General features: G+C 42.9%; 1 protein-coding gene across 1 annotated transcript in view; it reads left to right on the top strand.

The window, feature by feature from the left end:
• The window catches only part of LOC103741889 (butyrophilin-like protein 2), a 16,495-nt gene that overhangs the window by 1,363 nt on the left and 4,217 nt on the right, over positions 1 to 10,915 (top strand). The window contains exons 2-6 of the mRNA XM_029568158.1: positions 1,636 to 1,717; positions 3,456 to 3,803; positions 5,151 to 5,435; positions 6,808 to 6,828; positions 9,145 to 9,192. Coding sequence (XP_029424018.1) covers positions 1,639 to 1,717; positions 3,456 to 3,803; positions 5,151 to 5,435; positions 6,808 to 6,828; positions 9,145 to 9,192 — 781 coding nt within the window. The 5' untranslated portion in view covers positions 1,636 to 1,638. The remainder of the gene's footprint in view (positions 1 to 1,635; positions 1,718 to 3,455; positions 3,804 to 5,150; positions 5,436 to 6,807; positions 6,829 to 9,144; positions 9,193 to 10,915) is intronic.

The raw sequence follows: 10,915 nt of genomic DNA, 5'->3' as shown, positions 1-10,915 counted from the left end.
AGGGTTCATAAAACCCTTCACCTGTGTTCAGTGGTAAAATAGAGCTGCTGAGAGCTTATCATTGGGACTGGGGAGATGTCTCAGTCAATACAGTGCATGTTAAGCAAGCATGAAGACCTGAGTTCAGATCCCCAGCACCCACATAAAAAGCCAAGTATGGTGGCATGTGCCTGAAATCCCAGCACCAGGGAGGTAGAAACAAGAAAATCCCCAGAGCTCGCTGGCCAACGAGTCTATACAAATCGGTGCACTCCAGGTTTAGTGAGAAAGCCTGTCTCTGGTAATAAAGTGGAGTGGCCGGCATGATGTATCACAGGTAAAGACACATACTGCCAAACCTGGCATTCGATCCTCAGTTTGACCTCCAGAACCCACAGGTAGTAGGAGAAAACTGACTCTCCTGCAAGTTGCCTTCTGATATCCATACATGTGTACATGCATGCACATGCAGATAGATGATTGATTGATAGATAGATAGATAGATACATACATACATACATACATATATAGATGATAGATATATAGATACATAGATGATAGATACATAGGTAGATGATACATAGATGATAGACAGATTACTGCCAAACCTGGCATTCGATCCTCAGTTTGACCTCCAGAACCCACAGGTAGTAGGAGAAAACTGACTCTCCTGCAAGTTGCCTTCTGATATCCATACATGTGTATATGCACGCACATGCAGATAGATGATTGAAAGATAGATAGATAGATACATACATACATACATACATACATACATAGATGATAGATATATAGATACATAGGTAGATGATACATAGATGATAGATAGATGATAGATACATAGATTATACATGGATGATAGATAGATAGATAGATGGATAGATAGATAGATAGATGATAGATAGATAGATAGATGATAGACAAATGTAAGATATAAGGGGAAGAACACTGGAGGAAGACACCCAACATTGGCCTTTGGCTTCTACATGTGTACATAGACATGCACACACACACACACACACACACAAGCTTACAATTAATTTTTTTATATATTTAAAGTTCACAATTTAAGTCCAGTATTCTACCTTAAAGAATGTGTCAAAGGTTTTTCAGCTTCCTGAAAGCAGATAGTCACGCTGAGGTTTTCCCTTTACATGCTGACATGCTAGGCTGGGCAGGTATTGTGTAGAGCTTGTCCTAGGCACCGTAGGATGCTTAATGGTACCCAGTTTCCCCAACTGGAAAAACCAAAAATGTCTGCAGACATCGCTTAATGTTTCCTAAGTAAAAGCATCAACAAACACCTAAGCTTTGTGTTTCTTCTTCCCCTGGTCCAATGGGTTAGTCTGACTTTTATTCTCCCCACCCTGCAAATTATCCCTGTGTGCCAGAGCAGGCTAAGGAGCATGTTCACAGCATTGATGGGGACTGATAGGCTTTGCTTCATCTTCATAAAACTCAGCCTGAGGCATGATCCGTGGTAAGCCTGGGTACTCAGCTCACAGGTTCAGGGGATGGAGCTTGGCCTGGGCTTCCTGATCTTTTTTGCTCTTATTTTGTTAAGATTACATAGTCATTAGAAACCCCAGAGCATGCTGGGCGTATCATAGCTATACTTAGGCACAATCACACTTTCTCCCTGTGTTTGCTCCAAAGAGGATGGCGGATTTTCCAGGGTACAGTCTGTCTGGTGTGGTTGCCTCCTTCTTCTTCACCCTGCTGACCGTGAAGCAGTCAGGTAGGACTTCTTTCTCTGGTTACCATGTACTGTAATGCCCTGCTGATCTAGTTCAGATGCACAGTCCCAAACTTAAAAGGACCGTGCAATACTCAACAGAGTAGTGCTCTAGGAGCCCAAGAACCCAGATTTCAACACTTTCCACTTCCAGATCTGGAAAGTTTCTTACCTCGGTTTCTCCATTTTTAGGGAGAGAACCACAGTACCTCTGCTGTGTAGTCTAGCACAGGCCTTAGGAGTCAATGAAACCCACCCAGAAGCACTTACGTCAGTGGCTGGAGTACATTCAGTGATTCACCTGTTCTCTCCTTTCTGAGCAGCACAGAGCTCTGGGAGCGAGAAAAGAAGCTGCTTCTTAACCAATACTAAATACCTAAAACAAGGAGATCTCCACAGCATGGGCTTGGAAATTTTAGTAGCTGAATTTTATCAGTCAAGATACTGTACCTTAAAAAAAGAATTATGAAAATTCAGTGTGTGGGGCTGGAAATATCAGAGCTCTAAGGAAAATGCAGTCCACCAACACAGGGGAAAATAAATTAGGACAAAACAAAAACATGAAGCGTGGGAGGAACAACCTGAGCTCCAGTGCTGCAGACTGTGTGTGTGAGTCCCTCTCTGCAGTCTCCTGACATGTAAAATAAGTCAGCCAGAGGGCATGACTTCATACTTAGACTCCACAGTGGATGGTACAAGACCAGTTGTTTAAAAAGGCTTTTTGAGCGGTGTCTATTTTATTTTACTTTGTACATTTATTTATTTATTTATTTATTTATTTATTGGCTTTTTGAGACAGGTTTCATATAGGCTGACTTCTAACTCACTATGTAGCCAAAGATAATCTTTAACTCCTGGTCTTCCTGCCTCTGCCCCTCCAATGCTGGGATTTTAGGTGTATACCACCAAGCCTGTCCAGCATCTCTTTTACACTGAGCAGCAACTAAACAGGGTGAGTTTCTAGCTCAAGAGAACTGAAGTCTTCACAAAAAGGAGTAGGAGGCTCTGGAGCTCTCAGGGTGAGAATAAACACGGTATTTGTGACATATGAAACTGTTAAGCATAGTAATGCAGGAAATTGTTGAGCAGCTCTTTGATTTTTTTCAGATAAGGAGGTGACCTAAAATTTGATTGGAAGACTCTGACTTTCTAGGCAAACCATTGCCTTTAACACTTTCACCCTTGAGCAATGGCATTGTACACTGTGCCAGTTACTGGACTTTTGCCTTCTCCAGAAATAAGGGATAAAATAAGTCAGTTCCTTACCTAAGGTGAATGAGTCTGAAAAGCTGAATAACCTAGTAAAACCATTTCTCACCTAAATTCAAGGAAAGCAACTAAAATATTAATCACTGGCCAGTTATAACATTCCCAACTAAATATCAATTTACATATTAACTTCTTTGAGAATGAAAACAACCCAGGGGTGGTGCTTTTAGTGTCTTCAAGATGGGTGATTTAAGACTCCAAATCTCAAAGGCTCACTAATCACAGATTTGTCCTGAAACCACAAGACCAGTAAGTGATAGACTCAGTGGTCATGCTCAAGCATTGGAACTTTTATTTAGAGTAGTACAGTTTCCTTTTTAACCAGAAAATGTGCAAATTTCCCTGCTTAGGTTCTCTAAAACATTGAAACTAAAGCTCTCAGCTCTGGTGTCTCCATCCTGACATCGGCCACTCTCGGCATCCTGGTCCTCTGACTGGTATTTCTCGTATCTTTTTTTTCACTCTTTTGTAGATGACTTTAGAGTGGTCGGTCCTGCCTTTCCTGTCCTGGCCAAGGTAGGGGAAGATGCCTTGCTAACGTGTCAGCTCCTCCCCAAGAGGACCGCGATGCACATGGAGGTGAGGTGGTACCGCTCGGAGCCTGACACACCTGTGAGTGTGCGCTGGGATGGAGCTGAGGTGACGGAGCCGCAGATGGAGGAGTACAGAGGTCGGACAGAGTGGATAGAGGACAGCATGGCTGAGGGGAAGGTGACTCTGAAGATACGCAGGGTCCAACCGTCCGACGATGGGCAGTACCGGTGCCGCTTCCGGGAGGAAAACTACTGGGGAGAGACAAGTGCGCTGCTCCAAGTCGCAGGTGAGTTTCTTGAGAAGACGTGGTGACCCAGACGGGACAGTCCACTGATATGTGAAAAGCGTATTGTCATTTGAAAAACACCCTTTTAATCATCAAGAAAATTCCTCATGCCCAGTCCTCTACGTGGGGTCATTTGAAAACTGGAGCTCTGGAACCTCCAAAGCAAGATCAATTATAAAATATTCCCTTAAGGTTAACTTGCATGATTCTGAGGTTTATTTGAAAATCATGGCATGCAGTCATTAGCAATTTTGCTGAGACACAAATCTGTCCCACAAGGTGGGTGAGCAAGAGATTGGGTAAAAGAGTCAGATTGGCTGTCGGATCTCAGGATAGCTTGCCTCTACCAAGCTCGACTGTGAGGTAACAAAGATGTGGAACTTTAGGTAACACATTATAGGAATGTACAAAATCTTCAAATAAAAATAAAATTCCTTTTGGTAATTTCGAAGAAGTGGGACAGTTGGATCGTATGGTAGTTCTATTTTTTATACAAATTTCCATATTACAATGACTACAATTGTTCCTGTTATTATGTTCAAGATGATTTAAAATGCATGAAAGAATCCACGTATTTCTGAGATTTAGGTAGAGACAGATGTAGGCTGATTCATTTTACTGCCAGCACATTTAAATTTAAACCAGACATTTTCTCTGACTCCAAATGAACAATTGTCTCTATCCTCGCCATGTAATATGGACAGAATTCTCACCTACGGAAAACCTAGTCCTTTTTAGTTTGGGAGTTGTGCTGTTAAATAAAGAGTATTTCTTGGTCTGTATAAATTGGTCTAAACTAGGTATTGTCCATTGAACAAAGTGTTTAGGTGCGACAATTCCTCACCCACTTTACCACATACCAAGATTGCAGCCGCCCACCAAAGAAACGGGACGAACGGCCAACGAAGGTGACGTCTGAGTCTATAACAAATATCTTATTCAAACTGGAGTTTGGACATCATAAAGCGGCAGAAAGGTGCCCACTACAGGGCACGTTGAGAGGAAAAGGCAGAGTTGAGGGCAGAGATGAGCTCATGAATAAATTACAACCATCTTTGCAGCACCAGAGACAGAAACAAAAGCTTAGCCTTCCCTTGTCTCTCATTTCCCTGTTTGGATATGAAGAAAGTGATGCTCAGACGTCAGACTTCAAAGACGCAGACTGCGGAACAAAGAAAACGTATGAAAACGCCAGTTCTCATGGGAATACAACTTTGGAACGCGTTTTCTGCTTCCCAGGCCCTGAACTCTCACCTTCTCTCTTTAGATGCTGTCTCCGGTATCTGATTCCATGGTTCCAGCCTCTGTGGGCTCTGGGCCTCACCACTGTGCTCTCTCACTCTGCAGCCCTGGGGTCTTCCCCGAACATCCACATGGAGGGGACTGGAGAAGGAGGAGGAGTCCGGCTCGTGTGCACGTCCCAGGGCTGGTTCCCAAAGCCTCAGGTCTATTGGGGGGATATCTGGGGAAAGAGGTTGCTGACTTTCTCTGAGAATCACATCCCAGGTGAAGATGGGACGTTCTATGTGGAAGACACGCTGATGGTCAGGAATGACTCCGTAGAGACCGTTTCCTGTTTCATCTACAACCATCTCCTTGGAGAGGCCAAGGAAGCCACCGCAGCCTTCCCAGGTCAGAGCTCTGCCTCCACGACCATGGACGGTTCCAGGGGTTTGCACAGCACCTCATTTTTAAAATCACATTTTAAATTGTTCGTATAAAAATCCACTGAAAATTTATATTGGAAAATTATACACTTCAGCTTTGCGTGGCTGTTCACGATACTTGAGTGATTTTCAGGTTTAACTTTCTATTCCTTCTATATTTGATTTTTTCTTTTTTTACTCACAGATACTCAACACACTGAAAATATAAAAATACTTTCACCTGGAAAGCTTTCCTGTCCTGTGCTGTGTAAATTACTTCTAGGAATAAATCATATGCTAGTCTATTAATCAGGAATGGAACTATTTGCTGCTTAATTATAGTCTTCTTTACAAATAGCCACAAAAGCTGTAACCAAAACTCACACAGTAGCAGCGTGTTAGCTGTATGTTACTAAGAGTTATGGCACGGATGGAAACATCTCTGAATGATTCTGAGAACTTAAAAAATCCTTTTGCTGTACCATTCAATGACGATTCATTCTATCATCTATTCATCATCTCTCCATTATCTACCCTCTACTATCTATCATCTATGTATCATCATCTATCTGCTGTCACCTATCACAGTCTATAATCTATTGATAATCTTTCTAAATATCTATCCTCTAGGTATCATTTATTTATCCATAATCTATCTATCAATCATCATCTATCTGTAATCTATCATCTTTATAAATATATATCTATCATCTATGTACCTATCATCTATCTATCTCTATCAATCTATCATCTATCTACCTCTATCTATCAATCATCCATCTATCTATCTATCTCTGCCTATCACTCTGTCATCTGTCTGAAGTAGATATTTGTTTTTCCTTTCAGACAAGGTCCTACTCTGTAGTGCAGGATGACCTCACACTCACAGCAAGCCTCTTGCTTCAGCCTCCCAAGTGCTAGGATTAGAGGCATGAGCCAACATGCCCAGCCAGACATTCCTATTTATGTATTAACTATTGTCTCTATCTAACATCCAAATGAGCTGAGACTTTTAGGATACTCTGTGTTTGATATATTATTATTACTGCTATAAATGGATGCATTCAAAAGTTAAATGTTGCATGTTAACACTTATTTATAAAAAGAATATGTATTTTTTAACTAGTGCTAAATACCAGAAGAAACTGAATTGTTGGGTGATTGAATTTACAGCATTTTTGCTGTGGAAATAAAGAGCTGGATCAGATTATCTCCGGGGAAATAGCATTGTTTTCTGAATTTCGTTTTTTAAATGAATTGTGTTCCTTAATGGAATGTAGAGCTTACCTTTATGTTTTTGCAAAGTTTCTTTTCTTTTGACCAACTTACTTAATATTTCATTCTTTTTCTTTTTCCAGAGAAACTTCGGACAGAGATGGGTAAGTCATCCTATCCGCACGTCCTCTTCCAGTAGCACCCTCCTGGAGGAGGGCGGAGCACATACAGCAGCCAGGACACTACAGGATCCCCAGGAGAAACTGAGGCAGGGCTTTCCCCAGTGCCAGCTAAGCTGGTGTAGGAACGGAATGGCAAACCTCAGACCTCCACGGCCTCCTTCAGGGAAGTTTCCCACATGTAACCTGCCATACTAAGGGCCACAGAGTTTCCACTGAGCCTCAGAGGGACCCCAAGAGGGGCATGGGCCTCATCATTGCTCTTAGGCCTAGAGGAAAGGGCTGCCTTCGGGGTGGGCGATGGTGGTGTGAGACAAACCGGCCACTCCTGGAGACCCTTTAAAAATATCCTGGTGTGAGGGAAGAGAGTGTCACCATGACAACTGGAGGTTGCGTCCCACCACTGCGACCCTCTAGCCCCTGTGCACCTGCTCCTCACCCCAGGAGGCTCCATCTTCCTGCTGTCAGGAGAAGGCTGTTACCTAACTGGGAGCAAGTGGGATCCCATTATGGGGATGATAATTTCTCCATTATTTTTGGAGTTTTCATTTATATTTATTTTATTTTAAGTTTGATAGGCTGCAGACATGGTCTCACTATGTGTAACATAAGTGTTTTAAAATAACCACCTGGTGTTGGGGCCCCTTTCAGTTTCTCTACCTCCTCCACCTGCCTTGTTCCTGTGGCCTCATATCCCAGCCACCGGCACCTGCTCCCTGCCAGATGCCCACAAGCCTGGATCACTCACTTCCCCCAAGTCAACACCCTGCTGTCCAGCCAGTTCCCTGTTCTGTTATGGAAGTGTGTGCTCTGTGTGTGTGCCCATATGCATGTATCTGTGTGTATGTCTGTGAATATGCATGCCTGTATGCATGTACCTGTGTATATGCATATGTGTGTGCACATGCACGCATGTGTGTATGAGCCTGTGTGTGCATGTACCTGTGTATGTCTATATGTATATATGAACTTGTGTGTACCTGTATATGTCTGTGTGTATGTATATGAGTCTGTGTGTGCCTGTGTTCATGTTTGAGTCTGTGTGCATGCTTGTGTCCGTGTGTGAGTCTGTGTGTGTGCCTTCGTGCATGGTAGGTGAGTTTCACCTCACCTTTCAGTTGTAGGAGTTTCTGGAGGAAAATCAGAGTTACGAACACACTCTAGTCTCTGCCAGAATCGAGTGTGACACCTTTGACCCCAATAAGTCATAATACAAAGAGAAGGAGGTTGAAGGTGGCCCTGCGGCCTTGGGAGAGAGACATGCCCCTTCCCAGTGGTCTCCTCCTCTTGGGGCAGACAGCGTGTCTTACAGGACAGAAAGCTTGGCAGTTTGTTAGCTGCAGAGCAAGAAGCCAGCCTGTGTGGGGCGGGCTGACCCAGGCCTGTGTGGGGCGGGCTGACACAAGTCTGTGTGGGGCAGGCTGACACAGGGCTGTGTGGGGCGGGCTGACACAGGGCTGTGTGGGGCGGGCTGACACGGGCCTGTGTCCCTCAGGAAGATTTTTGGTGAAAAGTCACTTATCTGAGTTATCCATGATGGCTCTTCATGCCCGCTTGAGACCAAGCACACAAATACAGCCGTGTGCTGTGCTCTTCCTAAGCTGGGGTGACCTTCAGGGATCACCTTCCTAAGTTGGGTGACTTTCTCAGATCACAATAAAACTTTCCTCCCTGTCAGGAGGGAGGGCAGCTCTGCTCCACGAGGATAGACCATGTCCTACAGTGACTGAAGGGCCCCGGGGTTCAACAGCTGCCTCCATGTCACCCTTAAAACTTAAGAGGCAGAGGAAAGATCCACACCAAGGGCAGCTGGCCAGCAGTTCTCAGCAACACAGCTCTTTCTCAGAGTTCCTATTCTGGCGCATGATTCTATTGCTTTGTAAAATATTATTTTAATCTGTTATACTGGCATGTCATTGCTTTACAGAAATTATTTTAAATTTTTTACAATAATTATAAGGGTTAATAGATATATCTTCATTTTATAGTTAGGAAACCATCTTAGAGACATAAGTGATCTAAAGAAATTCCAATTCTTGCTTTGTAATCCAGGCCTATCCAGTATTGCAAGTGTGTGCAATTCGTCATCTCAACAATGGTTATTATCCTTGTTTTCAAAGTTACCAAACTGAATTTAATCTCTAATATGGTGCTCAGTTCTAAGACATTTATCCTTTTCAAGGAATGAGACAGCCCACTTAATTAAACATATTGATTGAAAGGGGAATCATATCCTATAATGGTAAGATTATCATCTTTAAAGAGATTAATATGTAATTCAGTATACTTCTTGTTTCCAAGGTGACTTCAATTTTGAGAGGATATGCCGAAGGCACTTTAAGAACAAAAGCAACCTAAGCCAGTGAATTTGAGCATGAATTTCGTAAACTCAGTTTTGCAAAGATGTGGGCTGGGAACTCCCATCCAGGAAAAATACTACTTAACAAACAGAGCTACGGGATTGATCCAAGTGTTTAAACTTTTGAATCTGCACTTCATCTAATCGCATGAATCTCTGTTCTAATACGTGTTTCCACTGGTCCTCATTAAAATCAATGTCAGTGTCTTAATGACCAGCAAGGAAGCCAGCTTGAGAATCAATCCGTGTCACAGGTGGTCAAATCCTCACCTGGGTAACAGAGATACGAATACAGCCCGCTAAGGTAAACTAAGACATGTGGGTGGAAAATCAGTGAGTCCATCCCTGTGCAGCCTTCTGACTCCTACCCTAGTCTTCAGATTTTAACAGACGTGAGGACTGGAGATAATATTATTTTAGGAAAAACTGAAGGTCAAAACAAAAAGACACTGGAAATACCTGGGAATGAAAGTCTAGCCAGATACAAGGGAATGTATGAAATTAGAATTGTGTCTGCAGTGATGTGCTCTCTAGTCTGCTGATTTTGACTGGCAACATCTGGAGATAGTATACGTTTGGCTGCTGGATTCCATGCAGAGAATCTTCAGCTTCATGCCTGTATTTCTATTACAGACAACCACACATATATGAAATAGTTCTCACCATTTCATGGAAAAGGGAGAATCTCAATTTAGAATAGAGTGAATGTTGCATGACCAGGGCCTGATAAGACTCCAATGTGTTGTGTGCAGTCTAGATCCCAGGAGACCCCCAGAGAAAACCTCCACTCCCCACAGTGGGAAAACCCGACACCATCTGCACTTCTGTCATTGGGTCACATTTCATAGTTTTGCCAGTGTCCCCAGTTCTTGATCTTAAAATGTTTCCCAAGATTATTTGAGGACTCTAAAGTTGGCATTGTCGATAAACCCACAAATGTGAAACTTTGAGAGCATTAGATACAGCAGCTGAACCTGACTTAGACTAACTTGGGGTGGTTTCTTTCATTTCTATTACTAAGCATTCATCTTGCATTCATATTTAACTCCTCCCTGCGCTTAGGGAGTAGAACTGGTCTCGGTGCCCTCACGTCTCCAGGTGCTGCCTCTGCTCACACTGCATGGTCATTGAAGAGTTTTCATTCAGTACCACAGCCATCTTACAATTTTGGTAGTAATAAATTAATTTTACAGTTCAAAAAAGGCCAGGTATGGACAGATTAAGAAGTAATATGAAGTATGGCGCTGGAGAGATGGCTCAGAGAGATGTTAAGAGCACTGGCTGCTCTTGCAGAGAACCCTGGTTCAGTTTCCAGCACCCACATGGCGGCTAACAACGGTCCAGTTCCAGGGGATCCAACGCCTTCTTCTGACCTGTGTGGGCATTGTACAAAAGACACGGGTGCACTTACACACATGCAGACAATACACTCATACACATAAAATAAAAATAATAAATAAAATGAAGTAGTGTGTGGTCATCCATGCTCTTTCAAAGAACCCTGGTTCAGTTTCCAGCACCCCCATGGCGGCTAACAACGGTCCAGTTCCAGGGGATCCAACGCCTTCTTCTGACCTGTGTGGGCATTGTACAAAAGACACGGGTGCACTTACACACATGCAGACAATACACTCATACACATAAAATAAAAATAATAAATAAAATGAAGTAGTGTGATTTAACGTGATGAAATATTCATTTTATTCATTTTAT

This window comes from Nannospalax galili, unplaced genomic scaffold, assembly GCF_000622305.1.
Source record: "Nannospalax galili isolate Female #2095 unplaced genomic scaffold, S.galili_v1.0 scaffold2200, whole genome shotgun sequence".
In the NCBI taxonomy this organism is placed as follows: domain Eukaryota; kingdom Metazoa; phylum Chordata; class Mammalia; order Rodentia; family Spalacidae; genus Nannospalax; species Nannospalax galili.
The sequence above is the reverse complement of the archived record's forward strand: the minus strand, read 5'-3'. Positions and strand labels throughout refer to the sequence as shown.